The sequence below is a fragment of the Mustela nigripes genome, chromosome 3 (assembly GCF_022355385.1).
Source record: "Mustela nigripes isolate SB6536 chromosome 3, MUSNIG.SB6536, whole genome shotgun sequence".
In the NCBI taxonomy this organism is placed as follows: Eukaryota; Metazoa; Chordata; class Mammalia; order Carnivora; family Mustelidae; genus Mustela; species Mustela nigripes.
Window position 1 is genome coordinate 66,845,469 of NC_081559.1, and position 12,427 is coordinate 66,857,895.

The 12,427-nt window shown below is 41.2% G+C and overlaps 1 protein-coding gene across 1 annotated transcript in view; it reads left to right on the top strand.

Annotated features, from left to right (window-relative positions):
• Positions 1-11,848, top strand: part of LOC132013828 (plasma membrane ascorbate-dependent reductase CYBRD1) — a 35,145-nt gene extending 23,297 nt beyond the window's left edge. The window contains exons 3-4 of the mRNA XM_059394156.1: positions 7,113-7,267; positions 7,793-11,848. Coding sequence (XP_059250139.1) covers positions 7,113-7,267; positions 7,793-8,090 — 453 coding nt within the window. The 3' untranslated portion in view covers positions 8,091-11,848. The remainder of the gene's footprint in view (positions 1-7,112; positions 7,268-7,792) is intronic.
• The last annotated feature ends 579 nt before the right edge of the window (positions 11,849-12,427 follow it).

Sequence of the window (12,427 nt, forward strand, 5' to 3'; positions counted from 1 at the left end):
GGAAAGAAACCAATTGTCAACTTGCTTTCTTCACTTCTTCACTCCTGCCTGCATAGTCTTAGTTGTAAAAATTGATGAGCCACAAAAATACGCTTCACCTGAGATCTGCTTCTGTCAGATTTCTGAAGTCAAAAGTACAAAAGGGAAGCAGTATCTCAGTCTGAACCAAGATGAGTTCTAGGCAGAGGTTTTTGGAGCTGCCACTTGTAGGTGGAGAACAGGAAGCCCCAGTTTCCTGGAGCAGCAGCAGCTGCAGTCTTTCTGCCGGCTTCCCTGGCCCCCGCAGCCTGCACTAAAGTCCCAGAGTTTAACTGTGTGTGGACCATTCACCGAGTTTGAGGTTGGTTTGCACTCCCTGCCCCCACCAAAGAACACTTCAGGAAGCAGTCCTACTACAGAGTATGAAGAGGGCAGAAGAGATGGTCAAGTTCAGATCCTCTTACCTTAGTGCTTAAGGTTGGCTTAGCTTCCCTGTCCGGATTTATCCACCAAGTGAAGCCAGTGTCAGGTGATTTCAGCAAGTAAAGGAAAGAAGGAGGCAAGGAACAAAGGCCACAACCAGAAAAGGCTGAAAGGTCTTCCTCCTTCCTCAAGTTTCGCTATGGATTATAAAGCGTTTCAAGTGTAGAATTCTTTTCAATTTGTGACATCTAGCCTCTGGGGCATTTTTTAAAAATAACAAACTATCAGAGGTCCAAACTGTACTCTGACTGGGCTGTGTTGTTGCATATCTGACCTCTGCTCCCCTCAGCCTGTTGCCAGGGTGGAAATAGGTGGATCCTACGATCCTTGACCTACCCCCAAAAAGAGAGGGCCCATCTTTCCTGAGTCCATAGATTAAATTCCATAAAAATGTGTTTGGGTCTACTTGTCTGTTAGATGTTTTCTAGAGTGAGGACTTGGGCCCAGGGTTGGACCAGCCTGGATCATCTAATCTGCCCCCTGCCCAATCCCACAGCCCTGCCAAGCAGAGATCCTTTGTTTACCCTTTCGAGGAAGAAATTAAGCTGAAATTTCTTTATGAGAGTCTTCTCCCAGATTTTGCTAACACATATTTTCTTAAGATTTTATTTATTTATTTGACAGAGATCACAAGTAGGCAGAGAGGCAGGCAGAGAGAGAGGGGGAAGCTGGCTCCCCACTGAACAGAGAGCCTGATGCAGGTCTTGATCCCAGAACACTGGGATCATGACCTGAGTTGAAGGCAGAGGTTTTAACCCACTGAGCCACCCAGGCGCCCCCGAAGAGGGCATTTTAAATTTTATTTCTGCTATAGATCTTAGGCACCTTTGTGGTTAAGAACATATATTTTGTATCAACGAAATTTTGTTCAGGAGTCCATCCACTTATTCAACAAAGCTAAATTACCTACTATTAGATTCCTTGCTAGGCTGTAGGGTATGTGTTGTTCCACAAGACAAGCATGGATACAAAGAAACATGCTTTCTGTCCTCATGCAACTTGCAAGGGAGACTGGTCTTTCCCTATTTGGTAGATAAGGTGGGTACGGAGTATTCTGGGCAAGCCCTCATATGGTATAGGAATTAAAGGAAATCAAACTAAAACCTGAAGTCATGAGGTTGGTGGTGAAAAGGACATATTAGAGGGAGATGGGACAGTATGTGGGTAAAAGTTTGTTTTGTTTGAGGAACAAGGAGGTCAGACTTCCTGGAGTGGAGTATGGTAGATGAATTGGAGGCTGATTACTCATGTTTCTCTTCTCAGAAATACCTGTTTGTATCTTTTGTCCATTTGAAAAACAAGGGTTTCTTTTGTCTTTTCCTTGAAGATATGTAGGAGTTCTGTGTCAGATTCCTTTTCATTCCTTTCAGGTAGATAGACTAGCTTGAAAGTATTTACAGAGTTTCAAATGAGAAAGGATGGTGGCCTGAAATGTAGCAGCAGCAGTGACCAAAGTGGATAATTTCAAAAGATAGTTCAAAGGTGAAATTAACGAGATTTGGAAAGTCAGCATAAGTATGGGATGAAAGTCACTTGCAGGCTTAAGCAAGTAGGGGATGAGAAAGGGAACATTAGAGGGGAAGCAGAGGGCTTGAGGAGTGTCAGATGCTCTAAAAAGTCAACGAAAATAAGGTCTGAAAACTGTTCTTTGGGTTGAGTGACCTGGAAGTCGCTGATCACTCTGGAAAGCAATTTTCTTGGAGGACAGAATCCAGATTTCAGTGGATTGAAGAAGGGTGGAAGGTGAAAAGTAGGCAACTCAGGAGGTTTGGCTAAGAAGGCAAGGAGCGAGAGGATGGCAACTGGAAAAGGAAGGATGAAAATCAAGGCAGGTGTTTGGTTGTTTTTCTTTTTTTCTTTTTCTTTTTCTTTTTTTTTTTTTTTACTTCTTTTCATTATGAGAAGCTCCGGTGTGTCAAAATGCTCCCAGGATGGCCCCAGTAGAGAAGGAGAGGTTGTAAATGCTAGAGTGAATCTATAGCTATTTCTTCAGGAAGCAGGTTGCCAAGCCCAGCTGGAAAACTGAATAGCGACCGTATTGTAATTGAAGAAAGTAGGAACTGTTGGCTTGGGGTGCTTTTTTGGTTTGTTCGATTTGGTGGCAGAAGAGTGAGACTCTGTTTTTCCCATGAGATGGTAATAAAATCATCTGCTGATAGAAGGCACACAGGACAGCGAATAGTTTGAGGAAGAAGGAACTTGGAGGACGAGCTGAGAAATTGGACCATTGAAGGATTGTTGAGCAGTGTCAAAGTGCTCATAGCTGTGAGGATCATAACCATGATTTTTAGTGATGTCATTCGCTGTGTGATTTACTTCAGTAGTACCTAGCAGACCAGAGATAGTCCTGGAGATGGCTGAGCCAGTGCTGGGCTATCTATCACCATGTGCTCGTGATGCCAGGCAGTGCAGCAAGAAGATGTGGGATACTGACAAGTATCGTGTCTCTTTATAAAAAAACTGTGGACATATTTTAGTTGGTGCTGACTATATATATATTTTTTTAAAGATTTTATTTATTTATTTGACAGACAGAGATCACAAGTAGGCAAATAGGCAGGCAGAGAGAGAAGGGAAGAAGCAGGCTCTCTGCGAGAGCCCTATGTAGGGCTCGATCCCAGAACCCTGAGATCATGACCTGAGCCGAAGGCAGAGGCTTTAGCCCACTGAGCCACCCAGGTGCCCCACTGACTATATTTTTTAATTGCTGGAAGAAACATGCTTTCATATTTGAAGAATGCAACTTGGAAATGGCCCAAGACAGAGCTTCTCAAAGTTGTGGTCCCTAGAACAGCATCATTAACATCACCGGGGGAAATAGAAATACAGATTCTGAAGTTCCACTCCAGACCTGGTGAATCAGAGACTCTAGGGATGGGACCCAGGAATATGTGCTTTCGATCCAGGAATGAGTGAGTACATAAATAGAGAAACGGAGAGGACCTCCATCTGTCAATCACGTGATTGCTCATTAACTCCACTTCTATAGTTAAAAGAAAAAGGAAATCATACCAAATACAGAAGCTAGCTAGGCAGATATTTCCTGGTTTCATTAATGATGTTTGCAAATAAAAGCTCTTGTTAGGGGCACCTGGGTGGCTCAGTGGGTTGGACCTCTGCCTTCAGCTCGGGTCATGATCCCAGGGTTCTGGGATCGAGCCCCGCATCGGGCTCTCTGCTCAGCGGGGAGCCTGCTTCCCCTGCTCTGCCTGCCTCTCTGCCTGCCTCTCTGCCTACTTCTGCCTAACTTGTGATTTCTCTTTCTGTCAAATAAATAAATAAATAATCTTTAAAAAAAAAAAAAAAAAGCTCTTGTTAGCTCTCAAAGTTCACATGTATCTTTTTTAAAAACTCATTTGTTTCATACATGAGATAAAACTGGAGTAGCAAAATACATTTTTGAGTGGATAATAATAATTAACTGAGAAAGCCTAGGTATTTGGTATAGGAACTTTAAAAGTAAACTTTTATTGTCTATTTCTAATTATAAAAGGAATATATATTAACTTTAAAATTTATAAAATATAGGAAAAAAAGAACCAAAGTCATTGATAATGCCACAATCTAAAGATACCGTTATATTTTGGCTTATTTCCTTTAGGAAATTAGGGTCATACTGCACTTTCACTTTAATATCTAAATAATAATTTTTTAATGAGATTTTATTCTTCTTTAGCTCTCTTAAGAACTCCATGTGGGGTGCCTGGGTGGCTCAATGGGTTAAGCCGCTGCTTCGGCTCAGGTCATGATCTCAGGGTCCTGGGATCGAGTCCTGCATTGGGCTCTCTGCTCAGCAGGGAGCCTGCTTCCTCCTCCTCTCTCTCTCTCTCTGTCTGCCTCTCTCCCTACTTGGGATCTCTCTCTGTCAAATAAAGAAAGAAAGAAAGAAATAACTCCAATGTGGTGCAGAACAGTTTTTTGCAGGTGATGGTTTCTAAACCCTGGAGCACTTTGTTTGCCCATAGTTGGCTCTTAATACGTGTTTGAGACTGAAGGTAATGGAAGATTCCACCGCCTTCACTGTTAGGGATTTTCCAGACTGCAGTTAACCCATATTTCTGAACCAATGTAAGTAAATCAAAAGCAGTGGATCTTCAGACTTTCACATGTATTAGGAATCGCCTGGGCATTCTGTTAAAATGCAGATTGCTGAGCCCAACTCCCAGGAGTTCTTATTTAGCAGCTCTGGATGTGTCCCAAGTATCTCTTTTTAAAAAAAGGCACAAGCATTTCTGATTCAGGTCTTCAAGAACCACTGACTTAAAAGGACAGAGGGATTTTCTTTCAGTCCGCTGGGTTTCAAGCTAGATGGTAAGACAAAAAGGAAATAAAGAATGATTATTCTAAATTATAAGTTTTTATAAGTTATTATAAACGTGCATCATTTGGAACACTTTTAATCAAAGTGAGGCATTCTGCAAATTTTCCCCTTTCCTCTTAAAAACAATTTTCTTGGGGCACCTGGGTGGCTCAGTCGTTAAGCATCTGCCTTTGGCTCAGGTCATGATCCCAGGGTCCTGTGATGGAGCCCCACATCAGGCTCCCTGCTCAGCAGGAAGCCTTCTTCTCCCTCTCCAACATCCCCGCTCATGTTCCCTCTCTCCCTGTGTCTCTCTCTGTCAAATAAATAAATAAAATCTTTAAAAAAAGAAAAAAAGTAGGGTGCCTGGGTGGCTCAGTTGGTTAAGCAACTGCCTTCGGCTCAGGTCACGATCCTGGAGTCCCAGGATTGAGTCCCACATCAGGCTCCCAGCTCCATGGGGAGTCTGCTTCTCCCTCTGACCTTCTCGCCTCATGCTCTCTCTCACTGTCTCTCTCTCAAATAAATAAATAAAATCTTCAAAAAAAAAAGTAATTTTCTTTTGCCTATATATATATATATATATATATATATATTTTTTTTTTTAAATGATGAAAGTAACATTTAAAGGGTGTTAAATCCCCTGGGGTCCTGTAAGCCTATTTCTGGCACCTCACTGTCTTCGATCATTGAGCCCTATAGGATTATAAGAGGTACACATGGTAAGTCCTGAAAGAAAGAAGAGAGTATACAGTCTTAGGAATGAAGAGTCAGGAGAACAGGAATGTGGAAATACATATTCCGAAGCACAGAAAAGGTGTGGTGACTTTACTCACACAAGTGTAGGTGCACTAAATCCTTGGTGGCCACTTACCTGAGCTCCCTTTTCATAGAGAAGGCACAACCTGTACATCAGGATGCTTGCCCTTTGATACTAATACAATCACTAAACTTCACTGAAGGAGAATTAGCAGCATTCTGAACCGCCAGGGGGGACCCTCTGTACCATTTTTCATACAGCGAGGCATTTGTGGCCTTAAGTGGACAACAACATAGGCACAACCAGCCTATCGCATGCATTTTTTAACTTCCATTCATTACCATGTCCCAGAAGCTGATTCTCAATGTGTTTTAGGGTCTCAGACCCCTTCTGCCTTTATTCTTCTGGTGTGCCTCCCGCATTAGTCCTTTGATCTGAGGAAAGATGAACAGTGATGTTCAAAACAGTGTTTTCTCATATTTGTTTTCTTTGGGTGGTAGGTCCAAAGTAGGCACCTGAAAAAATGCCCCTTTAAATTCAGTGGTCATCTTCATCGATGACTCAGTGGTCATCTTCATTCTCCTGAGAAGAGGAGAATAGTTAATCATTGATCTGGGCAACAAAACAAAACAAACTGCAAGTGTCACCTGACTATATTTCCTTAAGAATCTTGACATTCTCTGCAGAGAAACATCCTACTAGGGCTTTAATTGTCAAGCAAATGGACTCTGCAGGATTCATTTTTTCCTCCTAAAACAAAATTTTCAACTTCTCGGCACATACTGTTTTAGGCTGAACTGAATGTGTCCTATTGTATCTGCTTTTAGTGACTTGAAAATCTTTTATTTCCTCTTCTACTTGGCATCCATAAGCAAATAGATAAAAACAAACAAGAAGATACCAGAATGTTCACTGTAACTTTGTTAATGATCAGAAAAAAATAGAAACAGGAACATTCATAGAGAGAGAATTGAGTAAATTACTAGAAGAGTAGCCATGAAAAAGAATAAACCAGATGCACATGAGCTGTCATGAAAAGATCTCCAAGGTATACTATTAAGGGAAAAAAGCAAGATGCAGAACAAGTATGTAGAGTAACATGCCATTTATACTTTTTTTTTTTAAAAAGAGTTTATATATTTATTTGACAGGCAGGCATCACAAGTGGGCAGAGAGGCAGGCGGGGAGAGAAAGGAAGGGAAGCAGGCTCCCTGCTGAGCAGAGAGCCCAATGTGGGGCTCGATCCCAGGACTCTGGGACCAGAGGGACCTGAGCCAAAGGCAGAGGCTTTAACCCAATGAGCCATCCAGCTGCCCCGTCATTTATACTTTAAAAAAATCTCTCTCTGTCTTTACACACACACACAAGCTTGTACAGGCATAAATATTTTCTGGAAGGGTTCTTGAGAAAGTGGTAAGAGGTGTTGCCTTTGAGTAGTGGAACTAGAGCGTGGAGATATACCTTTCATCTTATGCCCTTGGCTCTGTAGGAAGGTTCTTCCTTTTACACATAATTGCTTTTACAGTAATAATTTTAAAATTCATTAAAACATAGAATTAAATGATAACCTTTGTACTTGTTGATGTTCAGCTTCTCCTAGGGGTTTTCATCTTTCTGCTTCCTTGGGCTCCGCTTTCCCTCCGAGCACTTGTCATGCCCATGCATGTCTACTCTGGGCTCCTCATCTTTGGAACGGTGATTGCCGCAGTGCTTATGGGAGTGACTGAGAAACTGTTCTTTGCCCTGTAAGTTGCATAGTTCTCCTAATTATATTATTTGAGCTATAAAATGTTAAATACTTGTTCCTTGGAAAAGCATAATTTAAAGTAACAAAATTTTTAAAATTAAAATGTATTACGCATGTGGTATAGCATTAATAATGCTTGGAAGAAGGACCAAAAAGTCCAAAAAACTGTATCACTCTTACAAAACAACTACTGAAGTTAGGCATGCCCTTTTAATCTTTTTGATGTACATGTTTTTAAATTCATTGTGTTTATGGTATACATACATTTTTATATCATGCTTTTTCCAATTTTTAAGTGCTCTAGGTGTTCCAGGTTGCTATAGTATTTTCACACTTACCATTTTTAACAGTTACATGCTATTTCAATTGAGTTATTTTGGCACAACTTAAATTTCTCCTTAATGTCAAACTTTAAGGGAATTTATAAGGGGTACCACTGTGCATTTTTAAGCAGATAAATTCAAGACTGACATGTGGCTGGATCGCCCTATTTGTAATTGGACACACTCTCTCTTTTTTGTAGGAATAGTTCTGGATACAATAAGTTCCCACCAGAAGGTGTTTTCACAAATACCCTCGGCCTCCTGATGGTGCTCTATGGGGCGCTCATTTTTTGGATAGTCACCAGACCGCAATGGCAACGTCCTAAAGAACCAAATTCTGTCCTGCTTCAGCCAAACGGAGGCGCTCAAGAGGGAGCTGGAGGCTTAACCGTCAACTTCAGCAATGTGGACGCACCAGATTCAAAATTAAACCACGAAGCCTCAGCAAAGAAAAGAAACTTCACTGCTGATGAGGTCGGCCAGAGATCCACCATGTAAAATGTTGTAGAGATGTGGCCCAATAACTTCACTTTGAAAAACCAGCCTTCCAGTTTAACTTCTCCTGGTTAGCCCCAAGATGATTGAGCTGTGCAGTCGATATTTATTTTAATCATAAAGTAGGATTCCTTGAAAGAGTTTGTATGGATTGAGGCCTATGATCTTACCTGAATTGGAAAGGAGACGATCTGTGTAAATAGTAGAAGATATAAATGGTGGTTATGTTACTTCTTTCTTATCATGGACCAAAATATTTAGCACAGTGCCTTACATAGAACAGATCATTAAAAGGTGTCTCTCCAAAACAAACAAACAAAAAACTTAAAAAAACCAAAATCAAAATCAAAAATATGTCTCTCAGTTGGTAAATGCCATCAGTTGGCATCATCTCTGGTCTCTTGTCATGAAGTCATTTCCTGTTAATTCCAGGAATCCAATCCTAATGTTTTAGAATCAGATCTGGGGCAGGGTTTATGCTACACAGATAAGGAGTAGAGTGCAGAAAAATTCAGGAAAGTGACTGGTTCCCTTCTCCCAGTGACTGTCCCCTGCTATCTATCCCCCTCACTCATTTGAGCTCAGATTGGCCCTGGAGACCAGGGTTTGTATTAGAGAATTTTGGAGTGATGACTGAGCCAAAGGTAGCTAAAGAAATCTTCTCTTGTCAGACCTGGAAGTTTTTTCCAAAACTCCACTTCATCCCAAAGTTTCCTTGGGGTTTGGTGTACTTTCTAACCCAGATTCCAAAACCTAATTAGTAGGGACCATGCCTGAAAGTGTACGTAGCATAAACTGTTCTCCACACCTCAAAGGGCACTTTTTCCCAAGTTTCTGGTTTTTTTGTTTTTATTAAAGGTTTTATTTATTTACTTATTTGACACAGAGATATCACAAGTAGGCAGAGAGACAGGTAGAGAGAGAGGGAAGCAGGCTCCCTGCTGAGCCCAATGCGGGGGCTCGATCCCAGGACCCTGAGACCATGACCTGAGCTGAAGGCAAAGGCTTAGCCCAAGTTGTTTTTTATTTTAAAAAGTACTTACGTGGCACTGACTACATGCCAGACACTCTTCTTAGTACTTTATAAATATTAACTTGTTCAATCCTCAAACTTTATACTATCATTATCACTATTTTACCACTGGGAGATCTGGAGGTGAGAAAGGTTAGTAACTCTCCCCAAGGTCATACAGCTCATTGGTAGCAGAACTAAGATTTGACTCGTGGCTGTGACTCCTCAGTCTGTGACCCTAACCACTTCACTCTGCTACATTTTCTGTTTGATACTAGTTCGTGCCTACTCTGATTCACTCCTGGATAAACCCCAGTTGCTGGAGTGTAGTGGTGTTGTTAAAGTGTACCTTCTGTCTCTCTCTTCCAAGGCAGATTCCTCAAACAACCAAGAAAAGAGTTCCACCCGTACCTTGAAATAGATCATGGCACCCCACCATTGCTGACCAGCCGTGGCCCACCCGGAGGCCCCTTTGATCTTAAAATTGTGTCTTGGTAACAAAGAAATGTTTGGGCAAAAACAGCTGTAACTTTCAAGATTAATCAATCACAATTTTTGTTCTTCAGCATCTTAGCTGCTGAATAACTTTGGGTTTGGGGATTAGAGAGACTCACCTCATGGTCTGCCCTTCCCAGTGGCAACAGCTAAGGTCCTTCCTGACTGGTGGAGTTTTAGGAGACATCTGGAGCTTTGGGTTCTCAGTATGAACTGAGACTCAGAGGTGACCTCGTTCAAGCGTGGAGACCGCTGTCTAGACTCGGGGCCGACTTAAATTAAAACCTAGAGTTGGAGCACCTGGGTGGCTCACTCAGTTGAGCGTCTGACTCTTGGTTTCCACTCAGGTTGTGATCTCATGGGTCATGGAATGGAGGACCCCCTTGGGCTCCGTACTCAACAGGGAGTCTGCATGAAGATTCTCTCCCTCCGCCCCTCCCCCAGCTCACGTGTATGTACCTGGGCGTGCTCTCTCTCTAAGATAAATACATAAATCTTAAAAAACAACCCCTGCCCCCCGCAAAGTAGTACCTATGCTGAACTGATGCTTTTTATTTGGGTTTTTTGTTTGTTTCCCTGTGATTTTAAACTGGATCATTTTAATGTAGGTAAAAACGTTACAGTTTACACCAAACACATTTAACCTTTTTGGTGCTTAGTGGAGTTCCTTTTAAGTGAAGTGGTAATTACCTCCATAGACTGAATATGAGCTTCACTCCATCCTATCGGTTAAACTTGACGGCTAACCATTGAAGATTTCCTTGCCAAAATACTCTTTTCTTCCTATTTAATTCTATTTCCAAAATTGGTAATGGTGTTGTAAGTATGCCCAGTGCCCAGCCCAGTACCTGGCATGTAGTAGGCACAATTCAATATGGGTAGATGATGCTTCAATTTTGGTGTCAGGTGGAAGTAATAATTGCACTGTCATACACAAACATATTTTTAATAAATGGATGTTTCTTTATGTAAAGGTGCCCCAAATTCCAGGAATTTTTGGAAGGGGAAGGGGTCAGTGACAGTATCAATGATTGAAGCCAAGGAAGCGTTACTAGTGAAGAGTTAATTATGGTTTTGGCATGAGAATATTCTATTCCATTGCAAAGTATTCGAGCACCCATCATCTCAGCCCTTTCTTTTCTCTCTCTTGTGGGCTAATGGGAGAGCAATCTTACGGATATTATAGGAACTTCTTTCTTTCTCAACCTTTATGAAAACAATGCATAGTAAAATATATCTAGAAAACCTTTCTGAGACTCTTCTTTTAATGGGCTTTTTATTCTAATGGTAATTGTACCTTTATCTTTCAAAAGCTGGTATTTCCTACCTAAAGCCATCTCTCCCCAAAATATCTCATTAAAAAGTCCACAAAAAGAAAGAAGGGAGAAGAAAGCCTTAGGTATCATTTCCAAAACAGTGATTGAAATCTTCCCAAGTAATTATAGCTTTTATCATCAGGAGAGGTAGTCTGGCTTGGTTTACCCCATAATCTAATTTCTGGGGTTGGGGGTAGGGGGGAGCTTTATTTTAACACTCATCTAAATCAACACTAAAGCCTTTTCTCTGGAAGGATTTATTGAGAAACTCAAATGAATATGCTTTTTGAATTAATGTTCTCAAAGGCGTACAGTTTCCTGTGCTTCTATGCCAGACTGAATTCACCCTCCAGAAACTCTCCTTCCCTTGCCTCGTGTGGTTTCATGTAAGCCGCTAGTTCGAAACAGCATCTCAGACCTTACAATCAAATGACAAAGAAGGCAATTGGACTTTCTCAGGAATACTGACAAGTGGTTTCTGTTTTCTAAAGGACGAATTAAAGAGAATGTCTTGTTTTTAATTAGGCTCTTTTCCCTGCTGAGTTGAAAATTGCAGTACCATACCGATTGACCACAACTGCCAGATCTAAAAGCTCAAAGAAAGGAGTAAAGTGTTATGCTAATTTTATTGCCGTGTGATAGAATTTTTTATCTTGTTACGCCCTTTCTTAGAGAACTCTGACAGAACACTGTAACTGCTATGTCTCTGAGCTGCACATAAGGAAAGTACAGTGTAAAAAAAAAAAAAACAACCTATTATTTTTTATCCCTTAGGAGATACCTGAAAACTGAAGTGGAAAATATTAGTGTTTTAATTTTGCCTTCTTCTGGAAAAATATGAAGTAGCCCAAATATTTTATAATTTTGTAGAAAAAAAATACACATCTATTTTTTCTTGACTTTTTTTTATATAGTAATAAAAGTTATTTGGGAAGCTATTTGTGTGTGTTAACCATTTGTCCCACGGCAAGGTGTACTTTCTTCTTCGGCAAGTTTCTGTCCCATGTGTTTTGTTTTGGGGGGGAAATTCTTTTTTTAAGTTTCTTTATTGAAAATGCTGTCAGATTTATTTTTTTTTAAGATTTTATTTATTCATTTGACAGAGAGAGAGAGAGAGACACACGGCGATAGAGGGAACATAAGCAGGGGTGTGGGAGAGGGAGAAGCAGAATCCCCGCTGAGCAGGGAGACCAATGCAGGGCTTCATTCCAGTACCCTGGGATCATGACCAGAACCAGAGGCAGATGCTTGATGACTGGGCCACCCAGGCATCCTGCAGTCAGATTTTTTCAAATGTACGCTGAGTACCATACTTTTTCCATTGCTGGAAGGATGAGAGGATTGTTTCAAAACTGCCAAGGTATCCTCCTCTGTGTGGGAGCAGAACTGGAGCCACAGTCCAGGGCAAAAGGGAGCCGTAGGTTTATGCAGCCAAAGCAGATACGGTTTAAGTTGGAAAAGCATGGAAGGAGGGCCCTATTAAGAGAGCCGATTATTACAGAACTCTGTGCTTACAG